General features: G+C 35.7%; 1 protein-coding gene across 1 annotated transcript; it reads right to left on the bottom strand.

Annotated features, from left to right (window-relative positions):
- Positions 1 to 289: 289 nt before the first annotated feature.
- On the bottom strand, positions 290 to 22,544 carry LOC104463156 (progesterone receptor-like; the record flags this gene model as incomplete). Its single annotated transcript, XM_010075374.1, has 5 exons — positions 22,459 to 22,544; positions 21,409 to 21,560; positions 8,070 to 8,186; positions 1,811 to 2,113; positions 290 to 434 (listed from the first exon to the last, which is right to left on the bottom strand). Coding segments are annotated over exons 1-5 (803 nt in total), but the record flags the coding sequence as incomplete, so codon positions are not given.
- Between the last annotated feature and the right edge of the window lie 215 nt (positions 22,545 to 22,759).

A 22,759-nucleotide genomic window follows, 5' to 3' on the forward strand; every position in this document is an offset into this window, starting at 1 on the left:
GGAAAATCTTCTGACAGCACGGTTCTTTTTTTTAATAATTTTTCTCTTAGATAATTAAATTATTATTTGAACTCCTTTTGTTTGTCCATGTCAAAAGAATATGTGGGATTCCCACAAAACCCCTCCCAAAGCTACTGAACTTTAATATGATCAGAGGACTTTCCCCTGCTGTTAATTTTGAAACAGAACAAGTAATGAATGACCTCTTGGCCTCAGTTAAGTCACATTCTCATTGACAAAAGTAAGTTCAAAATGTCATTCATATTATGCAACAGCAGAGTCTACTTACTCATTTAGAATCAAATCTGGTGCAAAATACAACATCTGACCACTGACGTGTTTGTATGATCTCCATCCCATTGCAAAAACCATTAGACTCATCCAGGAATACTGGATGAGGGTTATCTGATCATCAATATGTAAATTCCGAAATCCTGGAAATAAAATTAAAAGTTAAAATACTTTATAATTCTCATTTAGACAACAGTTGAGTAGGTGTTCTGAGATTACAACTTTGAGCTATAAAACTGAGAACACCTAGAAAGGCAAGTGCTTTTGGAGATGCAGATCTTGGAAGTTTGCGGAGTTTGTATAATAACTGGCTATCTCACTTTGATAGTTAACCTCTTGCCTTTTTGTTCTGATCCAATACTTTGAAATTATCAAAGCAAAATTAACTTCAGCAGTCTGAAGTGGCTATTTCAGGAAATAGGAATTTTCCTTTGGTAAAAATATGACAGTTTGTAACATTATCACTGTAACCAACTCTTACTTAATATAGACAGCTTGGACTTTAGTGTTCTTAACAAGAGATACAGTTTTAAGACAATAAACATCCACATATTAATATCTTTCTTGCATTTAACTAAAGAGAAGAGTATTCAGTTGTGTGTTTGCCTTTGATAACTTTTGCTCTTTAATAACTCTAAAGATTGCTATGGAGTATCTGAGTCAATCTAACAGCCTCCTACCACTGAAAGCAGTGGTCCTCTTCTTCATTACCTGGTCCTGTTACCTCCTTCAAGCAAGCTCTGGCATTCATGCCACCCCTTAATGAACTCGTTCAGCTCATGAGGCCATCAGAAAACTACAGCGGGTAGAAAAAAAAGGGTTGTTTTCTTCTCACTTAATGAGATGAATCAGTTCAACCAAGAGGTCTGACAAGTGCAAGCTGCAGAGGGGAAGAGCAGTAACAGGGACTTTCCTGCAGCAAAGCGTCAAATTGAGCTCACATGAAATTGTATTTCCAGGCTTTCTGGTGAATATATTTATTTTTATATATCCCAGGATCAGGCCCCTATGAACATACAGGGCATATACATACGTAACATGGATTTCTTTTGGAATCCGGTCTTGGATCTTCATAAATTCAGTTACTTCTCATTACCAGTCTATTTGTGAGCTGCTTAGACATAACTGGTACTATTTAATTTTTCTCTGTTGTTTTCAAAAATTCATTTTAGTAAGAATAAATATGCAGAAATATAAACTTCTTTTTATACCAAAGAATGAAAAATAGAGTAGGAGAGCTTAGGGTGGAAAGGCTGCTACAACAATCACATACAGGAACTCTCTGGGTTTCTGTTGTTCTTTGGAGTGAGTCTAAATATTCAGAAGCATTCCTTCAAGAGTGCCCTCCTATTAAAATATATTTGACTGGTGCATATATTATATGATGAAGTGGAAGCCTAATAATTTTAGAATTTTCTAAGAATTAATTAACAGGTAGACAATAATATTCTCTTTTGACGACTCATCCTACGACATATTTGCTTAACTAGAATTCACTAGATGTAAGAAGTGCTATTACCTGGTAGCAATTTAGACCATTTGACTACACAAAGAAGTTGCCTCTCACAAAGATGATTCAGACTGGTCAGCAAGGAACTTGGCGTTTCAGGTTTTGTGTTGTCATAACCAGCATAGACAACTTCTGGCTCAATGCCTCGTAAAACACTTATCATGGGGGGAACGAACTGTATTTCTTGATTTGGAGAAAAGGCCAGCCTTTGGGTTAGAGATTGGCTTTCATCTTGAAGGGTTGCTGGCTGCTGGAGCGCGACATCTAATGTTCTCACAACCTTAATTTTGTTACACTTCTTGAATTTTCGACCTGAAAAATGAAATCATTGATCTGTTAAAAACAATTAACCAGAAACATTAATATTTTCCAGTAGTGCTTTTCAGCTATACAAGGAAACTAGAACTGTCTTCTGAATAAGTTGGCTATTTTTTGACTATTTATATGATGAAGAAATAATCATGGAAAATTCTTAAAGAGTTTCTCCCTCCATATCCTCCTCCCTTCACTAAGAGATGAATGGCATCCACCCACTAAAATTATTGCCATGAATTCTAGGTTACAGTAACCTCATAAAGTGCTTCCTGGTTCAGTTCCCACTGTTCCATCATATGCCGAGAGCTGAGCCAGATGGCTCTACAACTCAGTTTCTATTCAATGTTAATTAAGTATACTGTTTCTTTTTTCTCACTAATATTCAGAAACAAAAATGCTAGCAATTAATCACTACACACAGAAATTCCTTTCCTCCAGTTCCATAAAGGCATGTCAGTCTCATGGTTAAATTCTATTTTGATGATCTCTAATGTAATATCTTCCTCCTGTTTACTACAATGAAAACAGAATTCAGGGTGTGAGTGAAAAGCCAACAAATACTGTAAAACCACATGTCAACACTTACAAAAGTCTTCACTTTCTAAAAAATAATTTCTCTTTTTCAACATTTGTAATTTTTATTTTCATACTGCAGTGGTTTGAAAAATGCTAACTACAAAAAAAGAATTTAAATACTTTCCCGTAATAAGCACAGATACTACGTCTGGTATGGCTATGCAACCCTACGGAGCTCTAGGTAGCAAGTCTTCTAATTTCTTTCATGGAAACAGTCTGGCTGTGCATCATATACGCACAGAAAATCAAACCTCCAGTACCATATTGCTATATTACTTCTTTCAATAAAAAGACAAATCCTGCATGGAACACATCCACTTTAAATAGGCTATCAAAGGTGATGAAAAACCTGTTAGATCATTAGTTCTGCAAAAAAAAGTTTTGCTTAACGAAAAAAGGGTGTCAAAACAAATAAGCAATGCAATAAAGATACTGATACTTATGGTCTGTTTTAGACGACAGTGGGACAGTAAGAGAGATGCAGTGATGGCAAAAAAAAAAGGGTAAGTCATTCAGGTAACAAACGAAAAAGTTTACATGTTTCAACCTTAAAGACAATAATAAGGAAGCAGAAGGTTTTGCTCAAAAACAGAGACCAAAAATCACGTGGATATTTTTACTTTTTGAGGTGTTGCATACTTTAACAATAGTAGAAAAAGAGATGCACCAAATTTCACTGAATGAAGAGAAAATCCATGCCTATCAAACTGTTGAACCACTGAGAAACTGCATTATAAAACTGCAATATGCAAAAAACCACTCTAAAATTACAGGAGGTGAAAGCTAATAGAAGCATAATAGCTTCCATTTGGTTGAACAGATAATTTGGTTGAAATAAAATCCAGTTTCTAACCTGCATATCAAGTTGTCTTTTGAAAAATTGTACTTTTTTTTACAAGTGAAAGATTAGACAAGGGAACTTATCACATCCTAAAGGAAAGGGACAAAGACTTCTGTCTCTTACTGCCTTCTTTTTTCATTTCAGTTAAAAGTAGTGCTGCGCCGTCAGAATGCAACCAGTGCGCCAAAGAAGCCCTAGGACACTGGAGCAGGGAAGCACACCTAAACTTCAGCACATGCTCTGAATCCAGTCTCTAAATCCATTTGTGGATGCAATTGGGAAACGCTAGCATAGTCGGACTCATATATTACTTTCTTCCTTGGAAAATCACAGTCTTCCAAACTACACACTGGAACAGAAACATTTGACAAAAATGGCTTTATTTGGAACACGTCTATTCCACTTTCTTCAGGTGCTCATGTATCATGAAAAATAGTAAATTTTATGAAAATTCAGTGTCTCCATTTTGGAAGACCTAGGATGTACACTGACCTTTACATTGACCTTTCCAAAACATTAATTTAGGACACAGGTAGTATAACGTTAAGTAAGATTAATACATCAAACGTGGGAAGATTGCTTATGTAATTTCTAAATATTTTGTACCGAACAAATTCTGTTATTTTAATTGATATACACTGGCATAACTGGAGGCAGAATTAATCCTCTTGTTTGTGAAACAGACAGGATTGAGCAGATGAACACAATCTAAAAAGACAAAATCTGCTTCTTAAAAAATATAATTGTGTTATTCCATCATAAATATGGACGTTTATGCATTTCACATACAAAAAAAGTAAGTTGCACACAAAAGTGCAAAACTAAATTTAAATTAAAACATTATTTAAAATCCCAAGGGAGTACACTAAACAAGATTTCAAGAAATACACTTTATTGATAGTATAAATATGAGTGATGGGCTCTTCATAACACTCATCATCCAATGAAGCCAGAAGTCATACTCCAACTAACTTAACTGTGAGTTTAATCAGCTGAGTATCATGCGACCCAACAATTTTATGCTCATTTTATCACTTGTGGTAAGAATACAAATATTTCTGATTAGTGACTCCTTAGTAAAGGACGAAACACAACCTTACACCTTCTGTTACAGTTGAACCAAAAAAAACCTCCAAAAGAATAAACAATGTATTATGAAAAGTGACCTAGGGCCAATTTCTATCATAACAAAGCTATACATAGTCCTAAACATGCTGGGAATTTCCCACTAACTATTGTTTAGACATGAAGGAAAACAGAAGGAACAATGCATTTGATAGTTCATAAATAATGATTTCATGTATTTTCAGAAATAATGGCTTCAGATACTTTTACAGTTCAGAGAACAAGTAAAGAAAGAAACCAGAGTGCTTATCACACAGAAATGTTAGTAGTTAATAAGTACCCGTGTTTCCAAGTGATTAAATGTATCAGAACTAATGTCACACTGGTTTGCAGAATCGCTTATGTGTTTATTTCTAATTATGTTGCTTAACAGCCAGCAGTAAAACAACTCTACTTGCTACCTATCTACTGGAGAGGTGACTACTAATAACTCACAGTAAACTTTCCCAACTACCACAAGGAGACCATGTCAAATTAATGCCAACTCGTAAGGACTTAGGGAAAGCAAGAGATTTGACAATAGCTTAGTTTTTCAATTGCTGCTTACAAAAATACCCAGCTAAGTTCCTGCTGGAAGATAAACAAATATCTCCACATAATGTGTAAAGAATACTAATCTACTCCACCAACTATTCACTTTAATATTAAAACCTGAGGCATCCTTTATCAGGGAGTGTAGTGACAGGACAAAGTGTAATGGTTTAAGCAGAAATAGGGTGGATTAGATTACACATTAGGAAGAAATTTTTTCCTGTGAGGGTGGTGAGGCACTGGCCCAGGTTGCCCAGAGAAGCTGTGGATGCCCCATCCCTGGAGGTGTTCAAGGCCAGGCTGGATGAGGCTTTGAGCAACCTGGGCTAGTGGAGCCAAACCATTCTATGATTTCTATGATTCTATGACATACCATCCTCATATGAGGGCACACTAATGAGGACAAACCATCTCATCAATATTGCTACCAAAAGTTTTCAACTATTTCTCCATTATGTGTACCTCCACCCAGAGCAAAATGTATATATCAAAAAACACTAGGGAAACTAGCATTCATAAACATATGCAGAATACAGAACAAAGTCAAGCCTTTTGGCTACTTTTCTGTATAATTACTATGTAGAACAACACTGAAGCAAAAGGACTAGATAGTGCTAGTGAGTCATCACACACTTCTGCTTGTTTAAACAATGCTGTCTGTGATGGTAGATACTTGGGGTTTAGTCATTTAGTTATTGGTGTTATCCAGGCTATCATACATGAAAGTTCAAACTCTTGTCTGTGCAAAACTCACAGCTAGGAATAAATTTTTACCTGTATTCATTTACACCAGTTAGAATCATTGACTGGTTTGGGTTGGAAGGGACCTTCAAAGATCATCTAGTCCAACCCCTTGCCATGGGCAGGGACATCTTTCACTGGATCAGGTTGCTCAAACCTTACAAGACAACCTTACAAGTTGTCCCAAACCTCACAAGAAAGGCATTATATCTGCTTCCTCCTCCTTTCCTGAGTCTCCATTCTTACCACACATTTTCCACAGCCCACCCTGGTCCAACGCCTCCTTGGCTTTCTCTCCTTCTAAACCTGAGGGACTCTTCCGTCACCTGGGCAAACAATGCTTCAGGTTCAGGGTGAAGAGTCTGCCTTTGTAGTAATACTGTTTCTCTACTGCACTCCCACCTCAGCTCTAAAACACCACTTCTCTCTGACAAGGATCCAAATTACATGTTCTCTTCCTTCCGTCCCTCTCTCCCCCGTCCAGTGCCACCAACATCCTTGCTAGCTCTGGTTTTTTAACTGAGAGGTGGCACTGAAGGACAAAGGGACAGAGGGGGGGAAAGACTGTAACACTAATTAGATTGACGGCTCTTTTTTTAACTGAGAGGTGGAACTGAAGGACAAAGGGACAGAGGGGGGGAGAGACTGTAACACTAATTAGATTGACGGCTCTGTTACTCTATCTCCAGTGCTGTGGGGTGAGAGGGATGCAGTTTGGAGATGACAAATCAAAGGAGAGGCAGTGCTGAAGGTCCAGGGAGGTTCAGGGGTACAACACAGATCACAGTCCGTACTGCAGCATCAGCTCTCCCTCCTCTCATCCCGCTGGCTGTTCCTGAAAGCTGCAGCACCATCTCTTACAGAAGATAAGTACCGAGAGCCAGAAATAGCTGCTCACCGGTTGGGAACTACTCATTTCTATCACTGATAAAAGTATAAAACATAAGAATGACACAATGGACAAGTGTGCAGAATATTCCAAGTTGGTACAATATTACAGGAGCCGAAAGCATACAGCTGTGCAATCAAAATATCGGTCTGAAAACTACATACATGTTTTAACTTATGAATGAATACAGATTAGCAAGATAATGAAATTACACACAGTATATAATGCCAGTTCTTCCTTCAAGGATAAAAACTAAATAAAATGCAGAGAGAGAGAGAGAGAGATTTGATGTACTAAAATAAATTATATTAGAAAGAAATCGGTTTTTGTTGCTCCTTTCTTTTTAATTCCCTTTGAAAACATATTCTCCCTATCATCTTTATATACCATTTTCTTATAGTCTTAGCCTTGAAAATAGTATTTCCAAGCTTTGTGTTGGTCCAAAACTTTATATAGCTAAAGTTCTTATGAAAAATATGAAAAAAAACAGGAAAAATATACATTATTCCTGCATGTTGGCACAGCCAAAATTGCCATGTGACTACCCGATCCTATACCGTTTTCTCCCTGAGGGTTTTCAAAGACATAGTGCTCAATTTAGATTAATGTTACATAAAAAAATCAAATCTGTTACAGCAAGAGCTAATACAAAAATGGGAATTCCCAGCACTTAGGATGCAAAGGCTGCAGTGTTGGTGCAACCACTGCCTGGCCCTCTTCGGTGGAAGAGAAGGACATAACTTTGTTGACAGATACTCAAAGCAATCACAGAATCATAGAAACATTCAGGCTGGAAAAGACCTTTAAGATCATCGAGTCCAACTCTTAACCTAACACTGCCAAGTCCAAACGATGGAGAGCACATCAGAAAAGAGAAAGGGGTAGTACGATTCCTGATTTTAGTGTCCATCTCAATTTGTTTCTTTATTTTTTACCTAAATAAAATTCTCTGATCCAAAATTATTAATAAATGAGCCCTAAAGCCACAATTCCTGCCCTTGCAATAAAATAAGTATGATGGTACATAGCGGGAGAGATTCCCACAGAAACGTATTTTTGTTTCAAGAACTCCAGACTCATTAAACAGAAATTTTACAGAACTTTAAAACATCGAGTAATTCTTCCAAAAATAATATTTTGGTGTGGTTCTTTCCTTTACAGTATCAAAGTAATGTTGTTTAAACTCGACAGATAGAAGGTAATGCTCTTGACTGCCTATTTTTCTGAATCAGATTTGAAAAGCAGCTCACCTCCCAGGACCATACCAGCTTGACAGCACTTCCTCAAGCGACACGCTGGACAGTTCTTCCTACGGATTTTATCGACTATGCAATCATTTCTTCCAGCACATAAATAGTTGTGCTGCCCTGTAGGCAAGAGAAAAACAACATTAACGCCGTGTTTTCTAAAATGACGAAATTATTTCCACGTACAAATATTCAAAAAATAGCAGAGGATTCAAAAAAAGTATATTTGAGCCATTAAAGGACTCCTTCATTTTATGCTAACTTTCAAATAATCATGTGTTACTGCCTAAATATAATAATTTATTTGACCTGTTTAAGAGTGAAACTCCCCACCTACAACATTCCAAAACTAAGTAGCAGACAGTATGAACTGCTTAAATTATTGTACTATCAATATTTCCTAAGCAAACCAAGCATAAGGACAGACCAATTCATTTCTTTCAAACTTAATTTTTAAGTTTTTGTTCCTGATTTTAAAGTAATTAAGTAAATTTTGCTTGGATTGATGTGGAGTTTCCAACAGAAAAGTCAATGAAGAAATTGGGGCAGTACAAAAAAGAGCCCTTTAAGCAGAGTAAGTTACCTCTGATGGAGAAGTTTTGTACTAGACCTGCTGAAATAGCACCTGAACAGACACAGCCAACACAGCCAAAAAGGACAAGCAGAAGAAGGCTGTAACTTTTTTGGTTTAGGTTAACTCTTAGTTTATTGTTCAATTCTGAAAGGACTCGGTTAGGAAGAGCCTGTCATAACTGTATTAAAATTGAAACTTTTTAATGAAATTAGCTTCCAGCAGAGCAAAAAATTAAATTCAGATGATATCCCGACATATTTTTGAACACAAGCTTCAATTATACTTCCAAATTTCACTTGAAGAGAATGATAAAGGTATCTTTTTATGCTTTAGTATAATATTAATAATTTCTGTGATCGATTTTAATTTTGAACAAGTAGACAAAGCTAAGTAAGTACTTAAGTAAGAAAAAAATGAAAGGTAATTTTCACATATCCTTTCAAATTAAGCCCAGGTTTTACCCTATAAGGTTTATCTTTAAAATATTGCCTCTTTGTGCACATCATCCTCTATTCCTTTCTGTATTTTCAGTACCAATATCATAGATGCTTCCTTCATGGAACATTGCTGACGTGGACCTCCAAATACAACAGACATCAATACCAAAACTTTTAAATTTTCACTAATTTCTAGATCTGTATTACTCTGAAATAGCCATCTGATGTCACCAGTAGCAAACAAATGTTATTCTAGTCAGATGCTGTTATTCAGCTTTCTTTCATAACCCTATTCTGTCCTTTCTCTGCACATGGGAAAATAAGCAACTGTTTATCAGTAACTTTTCTCTACAGGAGAAAGACAAACTGAAAACGAATCCACAGATGAAAATGCAGGAGAAAAAACATTCTATTCTGATGAAAGAAAAGAGCTAGTGCTAAACAACGTGAAACAATAATGCATTTGTTTCTGTGCTAACTTTTTTTTGACAATTAATTTACTTCTTACCCATACTTTTAAGAACAACTTGCTTGGTTTTAGTGAAAGAAACCTGATTCCCTGAAACTCATTTTTATAACAGGGTTTTCTTTGTTTAGAAAGCAATGTGTAAATAAAAACAGTTGCCTCATGCATTGCCTGGCATTTTAAAAGCATTTAGTTACACAGTAAATCAGAAGAAATTCTCATTTATGTTCTCCCATTAACTCTAATCCTGGATTCCTTCTCACAAACATTACCAAAAGAAATCTAATGAATAAAAATCTGTCTTGCTTTTGGCAAAAGACCAGGAAGAAAAAGACCTATTTTGAACATGTCTTCACGCCGTTTTCCTGGTCTTGCTTTACCTTTATTTGTAGAAACCTACAAAAGCATTCAGTCTGTCATAGGTAACAACAATTTTAAAACTCTGTTAAACTAAAATCTGTAAAGCATCAGATTATCTCTGCACTGTGGCATTCTGAGGCTTTAATTTACAAAGGAACACTAAAGTTTAGGTTAAATTTATCTACACAACATGGTTTGAGTCCATATAGGCCAAATCCATTGCAAGACCAAAAATGGACTATGTATTTCCAATACAGCAGTAAATGCTCATGGGCAGCTCACAATGCTATAAGCATTCAAGTTGTACTTTTCCACCTATACTGACACAGAAAAATGCTGACCTACCAAAGCTAATGCCATATTGTGAAATATTACTCTTCGAGCACTCCAAAGAAAGAAACACTGTTTATATGCTGTAGAATTATGTCAATATTTAATTCTTTTCTTGATATCAGTATGTGATTTGCATACTCAACACCCAAAGTGCATGCTCTAACAGTTAAAGGAAGCTAAGGAGTTTGGGTAGAACTAGTAAGGGCAACGTGGTTCCTCCTGGAACAGGAAATTATCTGGAAAAACAGAAGTTTTATACTGATAAACATTTAAATACCTTGTGCTATTTATATAATAGTGTTTAAATATTATGCGTCTAAGAGCAAGCATTACAAGTCAAAGGTGTAATATATTGTAAAATTTTATATTTACAGTTACACGTTAAGTTTAGCTACAGCTCTCACAAATCTCTTCATAACTTAGGGTTTACCAGTAGATCCAACTTCTACTTCAATGGAAAATGTATGAATTACTTTGTCATGACATAACAACTCACAAACTGATTAAAATCCAAGACTGAACAAAATCTTTCACATTTGCAGAACAAGTTCTAAATTAACCACAATTATGAAAACTACTCTTCAATGTTCACGTGTTCTAGAGTTTAAGATTAGCCAGGATTAAATTATATCTCTGTCCAGTGCATACCATGGAAGACATGAAGAAATGAAGTCTGTTCTCAGAGTTTAGGCACAGTAAGAATTTGCTTTAATCTTCAAAAAGTGAGTATTATTTCATTATTATTTATTCATAAACTGTATTTTAAAATCCAATAATGACCAATGAGCTAATCTTTATTATGTCTTTACCTAGTTTATTTCTACTATAAACCCTCAGTGATACTAGCATTAAAAAAAGAAGAAAAAAAAAAGTAAAAACCCATGCCAACCCAACTCTTCCATGACATTACTATGACAAAAACTCAGGCACTTCTTGATTCTTACTGTCAACCACTTCCTTATTTTCAGGACTATAAAAAAGCCACAGTCATATCCTGAGCTTGAACTACACCTTCATGCGAGTTTTCCACTCCCCTCACCTCTATCCAATCTCTCCCCAACACCTCCCATCCCAAAGTGTACTCCGTCCACTCTGATTAAGCTGTAACTTATTGGGGGAACACACAAAGTTCAATTATATAGTATTTTTCATACTCTCATCTGTCAGGGATTTTTTTTTTTATCTCAGTCACCTGATTGGATCTCAATACCTATAGATAAAATTGAGTCAATGTTCTCATCTGAAACCATTTCTACCACTGTGCAGAGCTGGGTTCTAAGAAACTGCTACTTGCTTGACATTAAGTGGCAGCAACCATCTGATGGACAGATTGTGTAAGAAATCGAAAACATGACAGATATTTGGTTAATTTCAGAATTATGGGACAATATTTAGTTAGATGAAGCTATCTGGAATGTTTTAATGGGATAAAACACTTATTTGAAAATGCATTTGCTGTATCTCAGTCTTTAGGATCATCTATATTTTAACTGATTGGCTCCAATATGTGAGCATTGCAGTTACATTAAATACGTGTACTAATGAAGTATCCAAAGACCCCATCAAAATAAAATTCCTGTTCAAATGGTAGCTTGTCATTCAGTATCTTTTATATGACTACTCTTACTATAACCAGGAAAAAACCCGGAAAAAACAGGATAGTAGCCTAATCACTAAAGCACAGGTCAGAAAGTAGATTGATATTTGTGTTTCTTACAAAAATATAAATCTGGCAACTTTCCAGCAACTGCCGCTTTCTTGGAAGTCTTCACCCAGTGTTAAGCTTCCTATAAATGTTTACTTTTCACCTCTTTTTGAAAGTGCAGTGTAGCTCTCTCTCAATATATCAATGCATCAGCTTGTGACCTAGATTTGACTGAGAATATGTAAAAAATACAGAGACAATTTCATCTGTTACTCATATGTTCCAGATCTTATAGGATAGCTTTTTTCTTAACCTCCATCAAAGTCCTTTTGTGTTAGCAAAGATGTAAGTCCTAATGCAAACAAGCAAATACAATTTTAAGTACTGTACTGACTATTGCTATACTGGCAGGTTTACATGAGAAAGTGGCTGAAGTGCTAATGGCCTACACACACAAATACAGTCACATGTTTTGCTATCAGTAAAGCTGCACAGATCATACTCCAGCACTGAGAAATTTTAATCCAAATACTGATGGAAGTAGCACGCACAGCGTCTTTAAAAACTGCACTACTAACTTAGCTCACTGACACGCTAAAAGTCACCTAAAATCACTGAAGTAAACTAATGAGTTCCAGAGATTTTGCAGATTTACAAAATACAGAAAACATTAAGGCTTATCTGCACCAGGGGTATCAGATGCAAGCAATGAGTTATTTGTGCAACAGCATCTGTGCTGAACTGCTGCCACCCTGCACAAAAGCAAAGCACTTGTTTACAAACTCTCAGGTCCTCCTGTCTGCAAATAAAAGTACTTTTACAAATCCTTCTCTCTGCCACATGTGATTCTGCCTCCCTGTATCAGTTTAAACTGGCAACACTTTCTTGTAAAATCATACTATCCCCACCACGGAAGGACTGTTCTTTGCAAAACATACCAGTTTTATTGAGTCTAGTTTGAGTTTTCTGTCTAAAAGCTGCAGGTATCTATTACATCTTTTTGTAAATTAATTTATTGCCAAATGTCTCCCCATGTCAACTTTTTTGCTTCCTGAGAGCTAGCCTACAAATTTTGCACAATAATTTACTGCCAATACGCTTTACTTCTTATAATATTCAAAAGTACCAATCAAATCACTAGGTTTAAAAAAACCAAAGGAATTACTCTTTTACCATAACTAAATTTGGAACTCTTTGCCAGGCGTTCTTGTGGAAGCCAATAACAGACATGGTTTCACAAGAAACAAAATGGAAAAGAGGTCACCTGTACACCTGTACTGAATAGATGTAGCTTTTCAGTAAAACTTTGATTTCTGGAAGACAAGACAATATACTAAAGTGAGGATTACTCTTTACTTGCTCCAACAGTCAGGTTTTCCATAACCAGGCAAACAGCCTAGCCTAGTTCATCATCAGAAATAGGAAACACAGCTAACTTGACCTCCGCTCTGATGTGAATCAACTCTTCTGTTTACACTGTTTCAATGTGCAAAACAGCAAATGTCAGCTGAGTTTGCCTCTCACTGCGTGGATTTAGAGCTTCAGTCTTGGAGAACTAGGAATCTATACGACACAGTTTGTAATACTGAAAATACACCCTTCATGTCCCTGTATGCCATTACAGGCCATTACAGTCTCCATGATTCCACACAGCTCAAATAATGTTTTTTAATTATTTAATACCAATTTAACTTCTGTGCTAATACTTCCTCTAAAAATGCCTTGAAGTGAGACTTAAGACTCTAACCACTTAACAAAAAAACACATCCTCCATTGACCTTACCACGCATAATCTTTTCATAAAAAGCCCAGTAGTTACTGGAGGACTCCCTTTCAATTTCCCTCTTTGCAAATAAAATTCTCATTTCCCAACTCTTAAGGAGGTGTCCTGACTACTACTGTGTAGTATACACTAGTATAAAGATGTGCTACTGTTGTAAATCTGTTTCACAACAAAGAATTTAGGATTCAATGAACCAAAGAGGGCAACAAAGAGGATAGCAGAGTAACCTGTGAATATGTTCCATCCTGGAATTTTCTTCTAGATGAAATAATGTGGAATTCCTTTCTTCATAATAACATAGTTCAAAGTGAAAACAAAGAATTATTGTGCCCCAAGTCATCCAACAGCCTGCCAGCCAGGGCTGCAAGGAGAGAAAGGTGTGTTTCAGGCACTGGAGATGATGAACACAGCCCTCGTATCTTGGGTGATAGTCTTACCTCATCTCGTACTCAGTGATGGCGTTTGTGATTATAACAGGTACTAGGAATTCCCTCATCTTTGTACAGCTAATTGTTCATTCCTTCACCTTAATTACATGATGAATAAAATGGTTAAGTAAAAATGTCTTGTTCAAAAAGAAAGTAAAACAATACAATGTTCATTCCTAAGTCAAACCTAGTATCTTTACAGTGTATTTTGCTTTGGTGAACAGATTTACACGCAATTTTTGACATAATTCTACTTACAACAAACTTTTGCTATTCATTCCATTGTCCACTGGTTTTAAGCACATAATCCTACAGTCCTCTGTCAGGTTTTTTTGCTAAGTGGAGCAAACAAAATTGGTTTCTCTAGAAGGGAAGCGGCATTTTCAAATCACCGTATATCTTGCACCACTTTCCTTCTCATCAACAAACCACTTCCAATGCTTGCAACATTCTTGACTGACTCTTTCCTTCTCTCATATCCTGATCTCAAAATTTTCCTGCATTTTGCTGGGAACACTGCAGCACCATTGTCTTTTTCCTTCTAAAATTACCTCCCCAAACAGCAACCTGAGCACATTGTTTTTATGATATCTACAAAACAGAACACTTAAATGTAGCTATTCTGTTTTCATTCATTTCTAGACAGAGTTAAAAGTTACAATCCTGTTTTTTAATCTTTTTTATTTCCCTGTCTGTTCCATGATTTTCATAGAATCGTAAAATCATAGAATGGTTTAGGTTGGAAGTGACCTTAAAGACCATCGAGTTCCAAGTCCCCTGCCATGGGCAGGGACACCTCCCACTAGACCAGGTTGCTCAAAGCCTCATCCAGCCTGGCCTTGAACCCCTCCAGGGATGGGGCATCCACAGCTTCTCTGGGCAACCTGGGCCACTGCCTCACCACCTTCACAGTGAAAGATTTCTTCCTAATGTCTAGTCTAAATCTAACCTCTTTCAGCTTATAACCATTAACCCTTGTCCTATCACTACATGCACTTGTAAAAAGTCCCTCTCCAGATTTCTTGTAGGCCCCCTTCGTACCTCTGAAATAGTTTAAGTGCTTTTACAAATCTCACTTAAAATATTGTCTTCGAGATAAGGGAAGATGGTATCATAACAATAGGCCAAGAATTGGGTAATATTCTGGATCTCAACGTCTGCTTGTAACTCTTTCTATGTTTTAACCACAAAAGATTCCACGTTGCTGAAATGTGCTCAGATGTTAACTGCAACGGCCACCTGTGAAAATGCAGGACTAGGTACAACCAGGAAAACTCTGCAGTGAAGCCATATATCACTACACATAAAGGCAGACTGTAACATAGCATTTGTTAAGTCTTTCTATTCAGCATTTCTGAAGAACCACCTCTAACTACTACATCATCGGTTCTGTGGAACAGATACACAGCTTAAAGAAATGGACACCATCAAACATAAATCTATTTTTAGCAGATAACAGTTTGAATAAAAATACTTATATTTTATATAACTACATCATGTAATTTATAACTATTTTAATACTTAAAATGTGTATTATTTACATATATTATTTTATATATAATACTTAAAAATAAGTAATATGAAAAAGGTATTTTATGTACTTATTGTATTTCTTTTAGATTCTGCAGAAATGTATTAGCCACCTTGGTGATGTGGGTGCGATTTGTATCACCAAATGCAGACAGCGTACATCCTCACTCTGCCACCCTCAGTGCTGAGAAATAGTTACTGTTAGAGTACTGTTATTTTAATCTCAAGTAGATATTTAAAATAAGTCAGTGAACTACTTCCACTACTTCCTAGAAGTTCCTATTTCTCTCCATTCACTGTAAAGTGAACTTAAAAGGAGCAGCTCAGATTACTCACATTGTGCACATCTAAAGTTAGAACGGAGTATCAGCAACACTGAGCAGCCAATTGCTGGTGCTCTTTAAAGCATGCAGTTTTACACCACCTGACATAGCTTCCATTCCACCTGAAAAGATGTTCAACGTAATACACAATACTGTTTCTAAAATACTACATAAAGTTAAGCCAAACATTTCAGTAATTCACATTTCTGCAGATGATTATGTTCTAAACCATGTCTATCAGGAAACCAGTAATAAGACCCAACAGGAGCAGTAGGAAGCCCAGCATTAGCACAACAGCCAAACCACCACAATGAATCCACTCTTAGCTCACTCAAACAAATCAATTCATCACATCAATGTTTGGCAAATGGCTAAACAACAAATAGTTTTGAAGTCAGAAGTATGATTATGTATTGGTACAGATTTTCTCTTTCCAACAAATTCTCTGTTCTCACAAAAGCAACATTTCCTGCTTTAATTTTAGGACCCTCAATGAAGCAACTGTGTTTATCTGAATTTGGAAACACTAATAATACTAAATGTTATGTTATCTGAAAGCATTTTCATCTCTCAACTTGCCATATGTATGCTTTGCATGTTTGTATGTTTTCCACTTCATGAAACTTTCATCACTATCAGGCTTACAGTACACACTGTACAAAATTCTGATCCCAAGACCCAGTCTGGAAAGTTGAATTAAAAATAGAAATCCCTGCAGAATCAGGAGAAAAACGAACTTTTTACATCAGCCTCATCAATTTCACAGCCAAAAGAGTCTCTATAATATTGCATTTCACTCTGTTTCCAAAGAGAATTTTCTATTAGTGGTTGACATTTTTAAAAATATTTGGCATGCTGTGTCATTTTACATTCTTAAGCTATGGAAAAGCATAACTGTTTAGTCCAGCAATTTTCCTCAGGCATAGTATTTCACTCCTTACACAGTGAATCACACTGTCATCACAAAACTGCCTATAAACAACACAAGCAGATAAACTTTATCAGAAAGTTTGGTTGAAGTAACATGTAGATGCAGTTACTGCGTAGATGTAGCTCATCTTTAACTCCTCCACGACTAGCTCTCCATATACATAGTGAAAGCTTGTGGAAACCCTGCTTTCTGTCAGGTAAAAGGAGTTTGACAAATTCAGGTCTCAGAGAGAAGAAAAGTTCCCACATCGTCAGTTAAATGTTTTCTGCTACATATGATCAAGCTTGTTGCCTGATGCTATTACCTAGATGCTGTTATCTCTATTATCTAGAGCTGTTACCCTGAACTTGAAGCACATATTAAAACCAGACACACCTGCTGTACAATCATTTGATCAATTTTGTAACAGGGTCCCAGGTATTTAAAAAAATCAAGTTAACTTCTGATCCATCTGCTGTAATACAATGTATTTATGTTGGCCTCAAACTCTACAGGTTTCAGAAACTACTTTTCATTAGATGTCAATATCGTAAACAAAGCGTAAAGGAAGGAAAATGGTTTATATTACTATAGAACAAAAATGAGAAGTGGGACTTTATACAGAAAACACAGCACTTTAAACTTTTTTTTCAGGATCTAGGTTATATTAATTTTTCACCAGTAAAACTACGGCAAAGGAGATGCTTTCAACTAAAAGGTGAGAATGCAGCCCCTTGAGAAACCACGAGTTAGCAGCAGCAGAACTCCAGAATCCCAAAATTCTACACACTAGGTTCCTCTTCAGGACAGAATTTTACTGGGGTGTTACACAAGCATTTTGATCATGGTTGCCCTGCATGGTTTTATGTGAAGATGTCTTTACAATACATCATTAATGACTGTTTGATAACTTAGTGCTAAAAAAGTAAGAGTTCATTTTGTAATCTTCATTCTCCTAAAGTCCCATTATAAATATTATACCCTATTTTTGTTACCATGAACCAAAGATGAGATACATTGGTAGCACTTAAATAATGCCTGATCATCAAAACCAAATTACTTTGCAAACCTCCTAATTTTACATATCTGAAAGCATTTTAAATATTATTTCTGAATACATGAATCTGCTTATCACTCTCAGCTTACTGACAGGAACAATGCTATCAGCCTACTGAACCCAATTTTGTCTTTTCAAGTTTGTTAAGCAAATACAAATAGCAGTAACTTTTTTTTTCATTATACCCAAAGGAGATCTTTAAAGCATTTTTTAAAAGCCTTGTAATTTGTACATTAAGTGAATCAATGGACTAGTAAATCAGTTCTTTGTAAGGGACCAACAGAAAATGTACAACCTCTAAATGCAAAAAAATGTTTCCTTAAAAAAAAAAGTATCTTCGTCCCTTTTCTCCTCCCTACTTCCAGCACTGACTTTTTTCGTATCTGCTATACTACAGTTTTCCCAAAAAAGGACTTGCATTTTTATTTAACTTACTTCAAGATTCTGCTTAGAGTAAAATATGCTTATTGTATTAATATCATCCTTTTTTTTTTTGCATATATAGGCACATATGGGGAGCCAAGAACTCAAAAGACAACAAAGATCTACCAAATCATTTCTATTTAAGAATTCATTGCCAAGAAACATTCTAAAACAATCTCCTTCTAAACCTACACTTTCATCCTCATACAGTTCTGGCCCTCCTAAGCTATATGTGTATCTACAAGTTCTATTCAGATGTATGATTAAATCATACTTGGTATTGAAACATTTCCAGGTTCGCCTATACAGTTTTAAACAATCGCTCAGTCTGAGTATTTTAAATAAGCTCTGGTTTTATTTCAAAATTATTAGAGACGGAAAATTGAGTTTTCTGGATAACGTAATGGTCCATTTTCTCCCAAAAGAAGCATTTATCTAATTTTCCACACACTAGGAGAGAATAAAATAAATGGAGTAAGAATAGGACAATTTCTGTGAAAAAAAAAATTATATAGGCTATTTGATTTGAAACAGACAACATATCTGAGACTACAGAAATAATTAAAATAGAAAGTAGACATTTTCCAAAAATTTAATACCACTATATTATGTACCTTGTCATCTATGCACTTGCAAACTTCATAACATATGAAAAAGATCAAATACAGAAAATCCAAGAAGTAGCAAAAGCTACTATTTCCAATCTTGTTTTAACTTCTCATAGTGATCAGTAAGTTAGGAAAAGTAAATGACGAGTAGAGTTTTTATCATGAATTTGCACTCATAAAGTTTAACGTTATTTGCATGAATTATCATTCAAAAAACCCCAGGTCTCTAGTAGTACTAAAAATTTCAGAAGGTAAATAATGCATTCCCACTCAAAGAAATGATGGGTAGGGGGCCATTTTACATATGAAAAATGTCTCAAATGTATACAGTTGCCATTGTGAATTTTCAAACACTATTTTCTATTGCATTTACAACAAAAATATTGTTTCCTCTTACAGAAGAGTAATTTGTCAACTTTATTTCTGTAAGAAATAAACAAAAAAAAAGCACTTTTAAGTCCAAATGAAATCAAGTATCTATCCATAAACAGGATTATTTCAACACTAGTAATTATATCCTATGTTTTAATTAAAATAAGAAGTCCACCTCCTTAAGGAACTCTCGGTAGACTCGCACTTTCTACACAAAAACAAGTACCTGTATTTGCTCATCTTGCCCATGCCCACACGCTTATGCCTGTCATTATTCCCCGTAAGACTCAAAAACCTGTATTTTTTGTTATTATAGTCAAGTGGTCTGAGATAGCTGTCCCTTCTTTGAATATTCTCACTGAAAATAAACAAAACACCCTTTCTCACCATACTCACAGTCTTTGAAATAATTTAAAGTATGAAGTTGCTATGTAAAACAAGCATTTTGTTGGTGTAACTGGGTTGACCTTTTATTTCGCTGTAACTTTATCTTACTCTGGTAAGATTCTGCAAATACAGACTTTGATTAAGTAATCAGTGAAAACAACCTTAAGAAATTCCTAATACCAATTTATATACTTTCTTAACATTTATCATTAAAATATTTATACTGAACAGTAATAAGATGTTTTTGAGCAGGTTCATCTACTGCACAAACACAACTGGATACTAGTTTAGGAAAGAGATGAAATTCAAAAGAGAATCAAAGGAAAAAAATGTAAATATTACTATATATGTGAAAAGTGAATAATGAAACTTATTTGAAAATATGGCATTCATAAATTATACTACAGTCAATTCTTAAAACTTCCGCCTCCTGACTTTTTTTTAAAGTATATAACTGATTTACCAAAATAAACATAGCAAAAAATGTAAAGTCAAACCAAGAGAACAGTTAACACAATCAGTGAAACTTAAATGTATTCCTGCAAGTGACTTAAGAGGCAAGTGTTTTCCTTGCAGCCTAACATGTACGTTTCTAATGGCTTTCTCATGAATCCCATTAAATGTATTAAAGTGTGACACTAGCTCAAAAGTCCATCTAGCCCACCTAGTCTCGTGTTATCACTTTGCAAGAATCTAGTACGTTTAAGGAAGAACATGAACATATGCTTAAAGTAGAACACAACAGCACACTGAAACAAAAAATCTAACTACATTATTTTGCTAAGTTTTTAATTTTCCAGTATTCCCCTTTTCATCTGAAGATCAATAAGCTCTATAAAAGTTGAATAAACTATGTATCACAACAAGAAAATACATGATGCAATTTGTTTTATTTTAAGGAATCCTATGCATTGTAACAATGGTTTTGTTAAGTATATGGAGCAGAAATTTGAATATCCTAGTTCTGACAGGATCAGCTAAAAATCAGAAAAGGTGATAAAACATAAAATGTAGAAGGATTTGTTTTACTGCTTCACCAGTTTAACTATAAAAAGCAATCTGCTCTTGTATTCATATTTAAAATCTCAGTGGACAAGGCACATGATATAATCCAAAAAGAAAAAAATAAACATAGGTAATGCTACTGATTTATTAAACCTGCAACATTGCTTTGTAATTTAACAGCTATTTGGAAAAGTCAAACCCACTTATTATTATTATTATTATGACTTGAAATAGTTCATTCAAACTTTAAATACTTCCATAATTGTCAGGAAGCCAAATTCTGCATCTCACAAGCAAGAAAAATTCCACTAATTCAAAAACAGAATGAAGCCAAAATAAATTCTTATCTGCCTGTCATTAGTTCATAACCACAAAATTTTCCTTTGAATAGCATTTACAGTTTTTTAAAAAAATGTGTAGTACACAAGATTTTTAAGAAACTCTGCTGGCTCAGAAAGACTAACTCAGAAGCGGTAAATAATAAATAGCAAATAATGAAATTAAAACAACTAATAATATCAAAATCAATTAAGAAATAATTTACTTAGCATTCACTGTAATTTTTAAACAGAGTTGCCAAAACAAAAAACATTACTACAATGATAACATTTTTAAACATTAGCAATAAATAAAAGGTATGTCCTTAGTAGTGCCTAAAGAGATGTATTTCAGATAATTAGGAACAATGGCATCATGAGTACCTTCCATTGCCCTTTTAAAGAAGACTTTACAACTTCCACAGGTAAGTACTCCATAGTGGCAACCAGAAGCCTCATCACCGCAGATAAGACAAATCTTCTGGGGTAGTGATTCAAAACTGTATTGAGAACTTTGGCTGGTTTCTGTATCTGACCTTCAAAAGAAAAAGAATTACGAGAAGTGAAATATCCAGTTTTGCAATAGTTAACTACTTACCTATATTAATCAGTTTTATATTCAAAATTGTCTTTTTGAATTTGTAATCAAGCTACAGAAGGACAAGAAGAAACAAAGAATGACTGCCTTTGTGCTTAGGGGTTTGTCTCTACTAGGGTAAAAGGCACATTTGTAACATCTGCCTAGTCATTAAACAGAAAAATAGTGGGCAAAAAGTGTAGCAGTATTTTAATCCATTTTACCTTAAAAAGGCACAACCTAGGAACTCTCTGTTCATCTTCCTCAGATCAACAACTCCTGTGAGCAAAGCCATACTGACTGATATTCTTTTTTCCTGTACATACAAGGGTGCTGAGACAGAATCAAATAGAAGTCAATTGAATTTCAAAGGCCCCTTTCACACGGGAAATAAGTAAGTTTCATCTCATCTAGAAAAAAATTCTAACGTTTGTCGCTTCCCATTCAGCTCCAGCATTCTCATCAATAACTAACTATGATGGGTGCACTGAGGAAAGTGAAAAGTACTTCTGAATTTCTCTCCAAGAAAAGAAACAGACTAACCTGCTTATTCATTGTTTACAAAAATGAAGGATTTCCGCTGAAGCTGTAACACTGTGTATATGTACTTTCGCATACATTCCTAGGTAACGCACAACATCTTGGCATCACAGCAAGCAACTTCATTCTAACAAATGCACGCACAAATGCTTCAATTTTCTTTGTTGTGTGAAATTAACTAGTTTTTCCCTAGTCAGAAACAATATTTTGGAGAATATTTAGGTATTTGTGAATACTGTCTGGCTGACAGTGAGCCTGAACGCTGCGCTTCCCCTCTTTGGAGCCGGTCACCTGCTCAGACATCAGATGACACTGACCCATCAGAGCGACAAAAACGTGACTTCTCCCGGACCGTTATCGTGACAAAAAAAGACCCCAGAGGTGCCAGCTGAGCAGTTAACATCGCGCCGCCCTCCTGCAGGCCCGGGACCCCCAGACGTGCACCACCAGTACAGAAAACGGAACCAGGGCTGCAGCTGCTGCCCAGAATCCCAACCGGCGCTTCGCCGAGTACTGCTTGCCCCCTCTTTCTCTCGGCACCTTCCAAGAGTGCGAACCCACCGCCCCCACCGAGGGCACTGCGCGGAGCTCTCCCGCGAGCCCCCGGCCCGTCCCCTC

Source organism: Pterocles gutturalis, unplaced genomic scaffold, assembly GCF_000699245.1.
Source record: "Pterocles gutturalis isolate BGI_N339 unplaced genomic scaffold, ASM69924v1 scaffold22092, whole genome shotgun sequence".
Lineage (NCBI taxonomy): Eukaryota > Metazoa > Chordata > Aves > Pterocliformes > Pteroclidae > Pterocles > Pterocles gutturalis.